This window comes from Hemibagrus wyckioides, linkage group LG06 (assembly GCF_019097595.1).
Source record: "Hemibagrus wyckioides isolate EC202008001 linkage group LG06, SWU_Hwy_1.0, whole genome shotgun sequence".
NCBI lineage: Eukaryota > Metazoa > Chordata > Actinopteri > Siluriformes > Bagridae > Hemibagrus > Hemibagrus wyckioides.
The window spans coordinates 43,081,187-43,092,522 of NC_080715.1; the positions used below are offsets into that span (position 1 = coordinate 43,081,187).

An 11,336-nucleotide genomic window follows, 5' to 3' on the forward strand; every position below is an offset into this window, starting at 1 on the left:
TCACTTCCCTCTGAGAACATCCTGCTTGAAGCCTTACAATGGCGAGGTACTGTTGATCAATTGTTAGGTGTCGTCTTGGTCTCATGATGTCAAAATGTGAATAGCATAAAGAGGACTATTTAAATAACAATTCTAATTGAACCATAAAATTTATTGGTTGATTCACGTATCAAACATCAGTTGTGAATTTTGCCGTTAAGCACCTTGTTAGAGAACAGCAAGTTATGAAAAAACTACTGAAACACTGAACGGTTAGACATTTGCATTCAAAAGTGTAGAGAAGGTCAAATTAGGTTCACCTGTAAAGGTTATAGTGCATTTTAGGTGCATCCTAAAATTTCACCCAAAAGCCAAATATGCTTAACTTTTTGTGAGTAGTGTACTTCCGGTTCCCACGGACATTTAAACCGCACACACACCATGGTCCAACGTGAAGTATCATCCTCCCATGACATACCAAGGGTTTGTTACTGCCATTGTTGATTTGGTGTATGATTCTTGCCTGTTTCTGACCTCTGATCTTGCCTTACGTGTGCTAGCTATAGCTTGGTTTTGCGCTTGTTTACCTCGGTCTAGTGTTTTTCCGGTTCTGACTCGCATTTGTTTTTGACCACGTTTCTGCCTATTGTTGTTTCCAATAAATCGCTTGTGGATTACACACCTGACACCTCCGGTGATTCATTACATTTCCATCTTTTACACAACCTGATGATGCTTTTTGTCTTCATTTCCATTTTTCTCTCCACAGCTGCAGCAGTTCAGATCATTTCACCACCAGAGCCGCAGAGAAGAGTTTCTGAAATGTATGTCTAACACACACACACATATACACACACACATATACACACACACATATACACACACACACACACTCACTTCACATGAAAATACAGTATTCTGTAAATTAAATGCAACATGTATACATTGTTCAGTTTGTTTTTCTCTTTTATTTTAGATTTCTGTTATCTGACTCTGGATCCCAACACGACACATCCTAACCTCATTCTGTCTGAGAAGAACAGAGTGGTGAGATTCAGTGAGAGAAAGCAGCAGTACTCTGATCATCCAGAGAGATTTGACTCCTGGTGTCAGGTGTTGTGTGAGGAGAGTGTGTGTGGACACTGTTACTGGGAGGTGGAGTGGAGGGGTGTTGGTGTGTTCATATCAGTCTCATATAAAGACATCAGCAGGAAAGGACATGGTGATGAGTGTTGGTTTGGACACAACAATCAGTCCTTGTGTCTGTTGTGTTCTTCTTCTTCTTCTTCTTCTTCTTCTTCTTCTTCTTCTTCTCTCTCTTTCTATCACAACAACATTCAGACTGATCTCAGAGTTCCATCACCCTCCAGAATAGGAGTTTATGTGGATCACTGTGCAGGAACTCTGTCCTTCTACAGCATCTCTGACACCATGAAGCTCCTCCACAGAGTCCACACCACATTCACTCAGCCTCTATATGCTGGGTTCTTTGTTGGTTATCTATCAGAAGTGAGGTTGTGTGATCCAGAATAAGATGTATCTGGTGTTTTGTGGTCAGTAACAAGTAGAAATTGTATCACAAATGATCTTATAGAAAAGTGTTTCATTTCAACAAGATTCCACATTATAGAGAGATTGTTCCTGAGCACCAAAGCACTAAAATGTAAATCTAAAACACACACACAGAATATTCATTCTTTATAATGACATAATCATTTTATTATCCACAGACACTTACAGAAATGAGTTTTATAGGTTTTTAACAATTAAGAACATTATTTTAACGAAACATTTATAAAAGTTTACAATAGCCTGGTTGTGTGAGTATGAACAGCTTTATAATTGGGGGTGTGTCTGTGTTCAGAATAAACCAATCACGTTCAGTCTCATGTACAAAAGTAATTATCATCAGCTGCATCAATGAAATGATTCTGATTAACTCCAATTAAAGAAGCTTCTGTGGGATTTTCTTCAAATCTTCTTGTCTTAATCTGATCGACTAAAATAACAGAAGAAGCTTTGATATACTGCTATATTTTACTTTATAAACTCCTGACACACAGCAAGGTTATTTGGCATAAAACCTGTGCCAAATAGAAATATGCGGACCAAATGATCCACTGTGGTGACCCCAAACAGGGAGATGCCGAAAGAACAACAACAACATAAACTCCTGACACAAATATGATATGAAACCTGTGTGTGAGTGTGTGTTTTATTTAACTGGCTACATTATGCTCCGTATCAGTGACCATGAGTCTGACATATAGCAGCGTGATGGTGAAGTCCCACACCCACTCCTTCATGTGAAAACCAGTCCTCCCACCACGTACATCACCTCCATGGAGATCACGCTTACTGCACAGGAAACAGACAGACAGTCGCTAAACTGAGGATCACAGAGTTTAAAAATCCTCAGCCTAAGTGAGAGACTGTGTTTATATCAGACAAATCCTGCAGCTTTAATCAACAGTTTTCTGACTTTTAGTCTCTAAATCTACCCTTTCAGACATCCTTCTCATCTAGGGACAGTTTGATATTTTCTCATCAAATTGTATTTATTAGTGTTAAACAGCGGGATCAGATCCTTCATTAGCACTTGCTGTAACGAACATCACAGACATTTCCTTCTCTCACCACGAGAGGGCACTGTCGCTCAATTATTTAAAAATATCTTTTGTGTTTGCTCCATTTCCTGCTTTGATTGTGTTTACTTGTTTGTATTTCCCTAATTCCCTTGCTGTGTTTTTCCTCCTGAGTGGTAGTGCAGTGTATGTTTGTGTTTAGGTGGTATGGTTTCCAATGTGTTGTGTTATATTAAATTTTCACCTTGAGCAGATTTTTGTTTTTAAAGGAGAATTCCACTTTTAGAACAACAATTTACAAATAATTTACTCACCCTCTTGTCATCCAAGATTTTTGTGTCTTTGTTTCTAAATGTTTATTTAGGAACACATTTCAGGATTTTTCTACATATAGTGGACTTCAACAGTGACCTCGAGTTTAAACTTCCAAAATGCAGTTTAAATGCAGCTTCAGAGGTCTTCATTCTTATATAGTGAAACGATTGATGATTTTCTTGAAAAAATAAAATTTTTTATATTTAACCACAAAAGCTCATCTAGCGCTAGCTCCGGGATGTGCATCCACGACACTGCATACTACGTAATCACATCGAAAGGTCACACGTAACGTAGGCGGATATACAGACCCAGTGTTTACAAATTGAACATGCAAAGACAAAGGAAGTGCAAACAAGTCAAATGCTCTTTATTAACAAAAAGAGACAATGATGTTAGATGAATGTTAAGTTATAGGAGAAGGTGAGATGGATTTTTTCACCATACTCTTTTGAGCCGGAATACACAGAAGATAAGCTCAGACAGAGAGAGGAGACACAAGCCTCTCAAGCTGCGGGCAAGCCACGTTCAAACGAGACGTGGTGGTGCACATGTGGAAAATGCCGACCATTGCCAATGGAGCAGGAATCTCAATGTTGTCACGAATGGGGCATATCTATTCCATCGTTGGAAAGAATATGCGAGTCAGGTGGTGAGACTGCCTCAGGATTTAGCTGCATTACAGAACATAGTGGTTTTCCACCGTTACTGAGCACCAGTGTCTTGGAGGTGGTGTTCAGTTTGCCCTGAATTAACTGGAGACAGCATCCAAGACCACAAGGACCTGCTGCTACCCTAACAGTAGAGTAAGTATCCCGTTTAGTGTAACTACATATAATACAACTATATATTTTTTAAACAAATTATTTACTGCACATATCTTTGAATTTACAGTCAATACAGGCTGGTGGCATACAGGCTGGTCCTTGGATTCTGAAAGGAGAGAGACTAGGCATAAGAAACAGGAGTGTTCTTCCATCTAGCTATATTAGAAATTACGCTAACAGATTTATCAGAGAAACAACTTCACACTATCTGACTACGCCACCTTAGGAATTTCAACCAAGGAATTAACAAAGCACAGGTTCAAATCATCGATATTGGTCAGAGACATTGGCCACAATTCAACAATAGATTGTTTATTGACAATTCTTTGATAAAACAGCATTAAATAAATACAATTGCATTCATTTCTTCATAAGTAGACCACAAAGGGTCAACAAAAGTCAAAGCAGGGAACTGGAGCCAACAACAGAGGCAGAGGGTTAGGCTAACCTCTCCGCAAACATACCTTCCTTGCACACATACACACACACTCGTGAAGAAGATCACAGCACAAGGTGAGGAAAACACCACCAACAAGGAAGGACCAGTCCTCTACCCCAAATGCCCAGGCACTCCTAAGACAAAGAAGATACACATCAACAGATAGAACAATGAAATAACCTTTATCTCAAATGCTCTACGAAAACCTGAGCATAAAACAAAAATGCAAAAGAAAACAATTAAAAAAACAAAAGGTTTCCAACATCGAAAAAATTCAATAAATCAAAATATGTTCAACCAAACGGAAACAAAATTAACAAAAATACAGAAATATATAAAAGTAAACTAAAAGGTTAGCTGAAGCTGCATACTGGAAACAGAACAGCACAGCCAACCAGAGCGGACTAGATTACAATTACAGGCCTTCCTGTGAAACCTATAAGAAATGAGGCAATTAGTGTTACCTTAAGGAATTAGGCCGCCCAATCCAAAATATACAACCATATTAAAATTCACCTACCATTCTTCAAATATGTTAAAATGAAGCCTTCCTTAGCGAATTAAAGCAGGAAAATCCCAACCTGGTGGCTGCATCAGGCTCTCATGACTAAAACATAAAAAAGGAAATCCACAGGGTTCTAAAATATACACCCGAGCTTCGGAAACACATGACTCCTTGTAATTACAACCTGTTAAGAAGCATTTACCCACATATGTCCCTTACCTGCTCTGATGTCCACATCCAGTTCATACAATAATGACAACAACCCCGTAAACGAAGGATAAGGCCGGCAGTAGCAATCGAAAGTGAGAGCACACTCGGAAATTGCAGTCTCTAAAACATACATTGAACGTTGTATTAAGGATGCACATCTTGTAACTGAAAATACATACTTGTACGAAACAAGCATTGCTTTTACCTTACTGACACAGGTATCCACGTTCGGTTCCTACGACAACAGCGTGTTAACAACACAACGGTCTACTACAAATAACGTATACCAGGTGGTACACATGCTTCCAGTTTTTTTATATGCTACCAAGTGCAGCTGATTGGCTGAAGCGCCAAACAATTAACCATAGAGGCAACTGCCTCTCCTGCCATATCAGCACCATTAGAAGTTTATGTCCATCTCCTTCAGGATATTATGTGGGCTTCAGAGAAGCAGAAGATGCTTTTGGTCTGTTGTAATAATATAAATAACAGAAGTTTTGTGAATAACATTCAGTATAATTTATTTTTGTATCAACATAGTCAACTTCTTTTGCTCTTGTCTCAAATGTATGTTTGTATAAAGGATTTAAAAAATTTGCGCTAACTCAGTAATGACCAAATATTCACAGTAACACAAGTACATTTTTAAACTAATGTTGTATTCTGTATTTCCCTAAATATCACTAAAGTAGTAAAACTGTAACAAAAAGTAAAATTAAAATTAATATATAATATTTTACATTTCGCTCTTGGTAATTTTAAAGTAAATTATTTTACAAATCTTGATAAGCACTTTGAAATGGCCTTGTGCTTGTCAGGCCTTAGTTGTAGGGCAATGTTCTGTGACAATGGTGGATGGGTCACATGAGAGGAACTGTCCATGAAAACCACACCGGTGTCCAGGCGCTGCTGCAGAACTTCCTCAACCAGAGTGTCTTAAAGGCTTAAATGTAAATGAGGTTGTATTACCAACAACCTCCAATCAAGTTCAATGTAGATAAAGCTAAACATAAAGCTAAAAACCAACCTTGAATTTCCAACTATGCCACTTGCCGCTTTTGAGAAGCCTAGTGCAGGCAGTGTTTGACCCTTCTCTACCCATAATAGTATCGACGGATGCATCCGGCTATGTACTGGGAGGTGTCTTGACACAACTACACTCAGACAATGTTGAGAGAACTGAAGCATTCACTTCGAGGACCCTTACAGCAGCCGACAGGCAATACTCTACAGTCAAGAAGGAAGCGTTGACTTGTGTCTGGGCCATAGAAAAGTGGTGTATTTGTAGGGTCAACACTTTACACTCAGGACTGATCATTTGCACTCACTACACTACTAACAACCAAGGGTATTGACTGGGCTGGTATGCTTGTTGCCCAGTGGTCAGCACGCTTGCTTTGCTACACATATGATGGAGTATACTGACCTGCAAGCCTTAACTGTGCTGCAGATTGTTCATCCAGGCTGCCACTGCCAAAAGAATCAGATGGTGCTGTGGAAACAGACATGGCTGCTTTTGTTACTTGATGGCCTACTTTGTCTGTGGAGGATTTCATTTCTGCTTTGGAATCCTGGCCAGAGTTAGCCATGCTGCGTTTACGAATCTGGCAGGGCTGGGTGAAAAATGGCCGTGAGCTGGATCCTGTTCTGGTACCTTTCTTTCACATCTGTGATGAACTGTGTGTTGATGGTGTGCTGGTGATGAGAGGTGAACATCCTGTTATTGTTCCTTCTGTGTTACGCAGTCAGCTGGTAAACCTGGTACATTAGATAAACCAAGGAATTATTCAAACCAAATGGAGGCTGCATGAATTATTTTGGTGGCCTCAGATGGATGCTCAAGTGCAGTCCACAGTTTCTTCTTGCTTGACCATCCAAATGAATGATAAATCCGCATAAACAGCACCTGCCCCACTTCAGCCTATCAGCCTGCCATCTGACCCATGGCAGAAACTAGGGATCAACATAGTTGGACTATTTGAGAGTGGACCATTTAACTGCCGTTTTGCCATCTCCCTAGTGGATTATCACAGTAAGTGGCCTGAAGTGTTACTGCACCAAATGTTACTGCAGAGGTGGTCACATTCAATCAGTCTTCAGTAGGGAGGGAAATTCAAGAACAGAATTCCTGAAGGAATGCATCCTATCTGCAGAACAAATGGGGAAATCATGTAAACATGCTGTGTTCTTGCAAAATTATAGAGCTTCTCCACTACTACAGGTGTTTCTCCTTCTGAACTTCTACACCATCACAAAATGTGTACAAAGTTGAACATCTTTCCTGTGGACCCCAAAAGCGACAAATGTGCTCAGGTTAAGGACACTGTGGGTAACACACCGCGTAAGAGTAAAATGTACACTGACAAAAGATGTGGAGCCAGGTGCCACACTTTCAAACCAGGAGACCAGGTGAAAGTGAGAAGACTTGTTCATGTGAGAAAGGGAGCTTCCAGGTTCCCTTCAACCCTAAACACTGAGCAACAAATCGAAAAAAAATACTTTCATGCTGATTGACAAAAAGAAATGGAATGCATCCAACCTAACACATTGCACAGGTGCTGTTGCTACTCAACATGAGGACTGGCAGTCACAAGTGAAAGTTATTCCTAGGAGGAGTAGTAAAGTGTGGCTGAAGGAATACAGCAAAGTTTACCCATTGAAACATTATACATGCTTGGGGAAAAAATGCATCTTGTTTTGGTGTTACACTGTAGGTTTAACTGTTATAATTGCCTGAAGTGTTTGAAAATGTGCATCAGATATAAGATCATTTTATTACGGTGTTAAATGATTGTTGTAGGGTTAATCTTAGTAACAGCACACAGTAATACTTATCTGTTATTTTGGTTACATAAGTTCTTACTGGGGTTGTAATTTGTTGTATCCTTAAATTCCTCAGCACTGTGCTGCCAAGTGATTAGACATTCTGCTGTAGAAAATAATAGAGATGAATGAACTTCATCAAGGGCTGAAAATATATATAAATATCACTTTGTTTCAAATGACTTTCCAGTGCATCAGTCAGTGAATATTAGTAAACTTGGTTTCTTAAACATTTTCAGAACTTGACACTGAGATTAGAAGACTGCAGAAAGGATCTGCTGAAGCGTCATATTCAGTAAAACTGCACTATTTAAAGCTTTAATCACAGCGTACAAAAGCGACACCTGCTGGTGAAGAGGATGTCCTGCATGCATCTTTTCTATAAATGATGCACCATAAATAAACCACTGATTTACAACATGAACAGGTAAAATAATAATGATTAACTATTTGTGTATAAAAATAAATAATTCAGACAATTTAGTAACAGCATTGTTTTTGACTGTTTTAAACACAATGTGACTCGCTCATTAGTTACATTCATGTGAAATATAAATAGCAGAGCAGTTTCAGTATGAAAGGTTTGTTCCAGGACACTGCAGGACAGGATGGTCATGAGGAATCTGATAAACATTGTGATACACTCAGGATTCTAATGCTTCATGTGTGAGAGACTGGAGAGGTAGGTGTTACACTCTGGACTGTTTTAGTGTCACACACTGCTAACTATCCTTTGGATTTGTGTGTGTGTGTGTGTGTAAAAATTTATATGTTTTTGTTTTGATGTGGATATTCATAGACAACACCACTGGCATAAAAAGTTTACACACCCCCTGTTAAAATGCAGGTTTTTGGGATGTAAAAAATGCAAACAAGATAAATCATGTCATATTTTTTCCATCTTTAATGTGAAATTACAACGTATAAAAATGATCAATGATAATCATCAATGTATGACACCAAAAAGACAGCATGTCCCTCAGCACATCATTTATTAAGCACAGGAACGTCAAGGTGGCACTAGAGAGCCCATAGGGCATGATGCAGTACTCATAGTGACCACTAGAGGTGCTGAAAGCAGTCTTCCACTCATCACCCTTACAGATTCCTGTCAGGTTACAAGCACTGTGCTTTTCAGAACATTTTAAAAATAATTTTAAAGAAATCACATGGAATAAAGTGTTAAATTGTAATCATTAATCGTTTTGCTGGAGGAGTCAGTAGGCAAAAAAGAGCAGAAAATTCAGACCCATACAGTATTTCATGAAATACTGTACCTAATAATTATAATAAATACTAATACCTAATAAGTGTAGCAGCTACATGGTTATATTTATGCACTGAAGGGAGATGAAATGGTTAACAGAGGAGTGTTCATAACCTGTCTGTGTTTGTGATCCTCCTCCTCTCTCTCTCTCTCTCTCTCTCTCTCTCTCTCTCTCTGCCCCCCCCCCCCCCCTCACACACACACACACACACACACACACAGAACCAGGAAGTTTCAGAGGAAACTAATCTGATCTCTCTTTCCACATGTGAGTTCAGGAAAATGGCTGAGGCCAGTATTTCAGTAGATCAGGATCAGTTCATCTGTCCAGTGTGTCTGGATCTCCTGAAGGATCCGGTGACTATCCCCTGTGGTCACAGTTTCTGTAAGGTGTGTATTAATGGCTGCTGGGATCAGGAGGATCAGAAGGGCGTCTACAGCTGTCCTCAGTGCAGAGACACTTTCACTCCAAGGCCTGTTCTACGCAGAAACAACATGCTGGCTGAAGTGGTGGAGAAACTGAAGAAGACTGAAGTCCAAGCTGCTTCTCCTGTTCACTGTTACACTGGACCTGGAGATGTGGAGTGTGATTTCTGCACCGGGAGAAAACACAAAGCCATCAAGTCCTGTCTGATCTGTGTGGCTTCGCTTTGTGAAACTCATCTGAAACCTCATTTAGAAATTCCTGCTTTAAAAAAACACACATTAGTTAAAGCCTCTGGAAATCTACAAGAGAAGATCTGCTCTGAACATGATGAAGTGCTGAAGATCTACTGTCGTACTGATCAAAGGTGTATTTGCTCTTTGTGCATGTTGGATAAACATAAAAGCCATGATGCTGTATCAGTTACAGCAGGAAGAGCTGAGAAACAGGTGAGAACTCATCCCAATGATATTTCTCATTTAGATTTAGCAGCTTTGGTCAGTTAACAGCTTTGGTCAGTTGAATTTGTGATTGAAGAGTTAAGTAAAGTAAATTGTATTAAGAAAAGTGTATTAAGTAAACGTATCTTTATTCAGCGTTCATCATAATCAGATCAGATGAGTGAACCTTCACTCGGCCAACACCCATTTTATAACTTAAACAAGATACGAAACAGGAGTGAACTTTAACTCTTTACCTGTCTGATATAAAAAGTCTACACACCCCTGTTAAAATGGTAGGTTTCTGTGATGTAAAAAAAATAAACTAAGACAAATCCTTAAGAAACGTCAACCTTTATTGTGAAATTGCAAGCTATATATTAGAGTGAAAAACAAGTACAAGCACCTTTAGATTTTATCACAGCATTAAATCTTTTATATTTTTGGGTTAAAAATCGATCAGTTTAGCACGTCTTGACTTATCAGTTCTTCCCTCCAAAAGCATGTTAACACTGAACCTTTCCAAAACCTTGATCTTGTTTTAGTGAAGACATTCCTGGGAACTTATTGTCATTCAGAAAGGTGAAATTCCTCTTCATCTTAAGTGTTTTAGCAGAAGCCTTAAGGTTTTGCACCACAACTGACTAGTATCTGGAGCTATTCATTATTCCCTCCATCCTGATTAAAGCTCCAGTCCCAGCTGAAGTAAAGCAGCCTGAAAGCATGATGCTGCCACCTCCATGCTTCACTGTGGGGATGGTGTTCTTTTAATGATCTGCTGTGTTTTTATGGGCAAAACATTCAACTTTGGTTTCATCAGACCACAAAACATGGTTTAGGGAGATTGGATGGACATTAGCCAGACTTGGCAGCCTCCCTGTCCAGTTTTCTCCTGGTCTTCTCATTAATTTTAGGGGGATGTCCTGTTCTTAGTAATCTCACTGTTGTGCCATATTTTCTCCAGGTGTTGATTATTGTCTTTACAGTGTTCCATGGTATATTCAATGTCCTGTATGTTTTTTGTAACTCTCTCCTAATTGATATTTTTCTACAATGAGATCCTGTACTGCTTTGTAAGATCTTTGTGGCTTTTCCAGTCAGATGTTACCAAGAAGATATCAGAAAAATCCTACAGGAACAGCTGTACTTTATTTGTGTTTAATCAGTGACTTTAATTAATAGAAGGTTTATAGTAATTATTATTTAACATGAGTTTGAATGGGATTGGTTGATTCTGAACACTGACACATTCCTAATTATAAAATGGAGTGCACAATTATGTAACCAGGTTTTTATTTTTTTCTGCTAAAATGATTCTAGTTTGTTTCCACTTTAATATATTGGTTACAATTTCACATAAAATTTAGAAAAGACTCTGACAGGATTTCTCTTAGTTTAACTTTTTTTACACAAAACCTACCATTTTAACAGGGGTGTAGACTTTTTATATCCACTGTATAACCTTATGGATATAACTGATGTGTCCTCAGAGTGAGTTAAAGGAGGATCAGATGAAATTCCA

At 38.8% G+C, this 11,336-nt stretch overlaps 2 protein-coding genes across 2 annotated transcripts in view; both read left to right on the top strand.

Annotated features, from left to right (window-relative positions):
• Positions 1 to 960: 960 nt before the first annotated feature.
• LOC131353879 (cytolytic toxin-alpha-like) lies at positions 961 to 2,197 on the top strand (the record flags this gene model as incomplete). Its single annotated transcript, XM_058390949.1, has 1 exon — positions 961 to 2,197. A coding segment is annotated over one exon (552 nt), but the record flags the coding sequence as incomplete, so codon positions are not given.
• A 6,988-nt stretch (positions 2,198 to 9,185) lies between these two features.
• LOC131354202 (E3 ubiquitin/ISG15 ligase TRIM25-like) overlaps positions 9,186 to 11,336 on the top strand; it is a 6,455-nt gene continuing 4,304 nt past the window's right edge. The window contains exons 1-2 of the mRNA XM_058391570.1: positions 9,186 to 9,823; positions 11,305 to 11,336. The exon at positions 11,305 to 11,336 is cut by the window's right edge and continues 64 nt beyond it. Of these exons, the coding sequence (XP_058247553.1) occupies positions 9,233 to 9,823; positions 11,305 to 11,336 (623 nt within the window). The 5' untranslated portion in view covers positions 9,186 to 9,232. The remainder of the gene's footprint in view (positions 9,824 to 11,304) is intronic.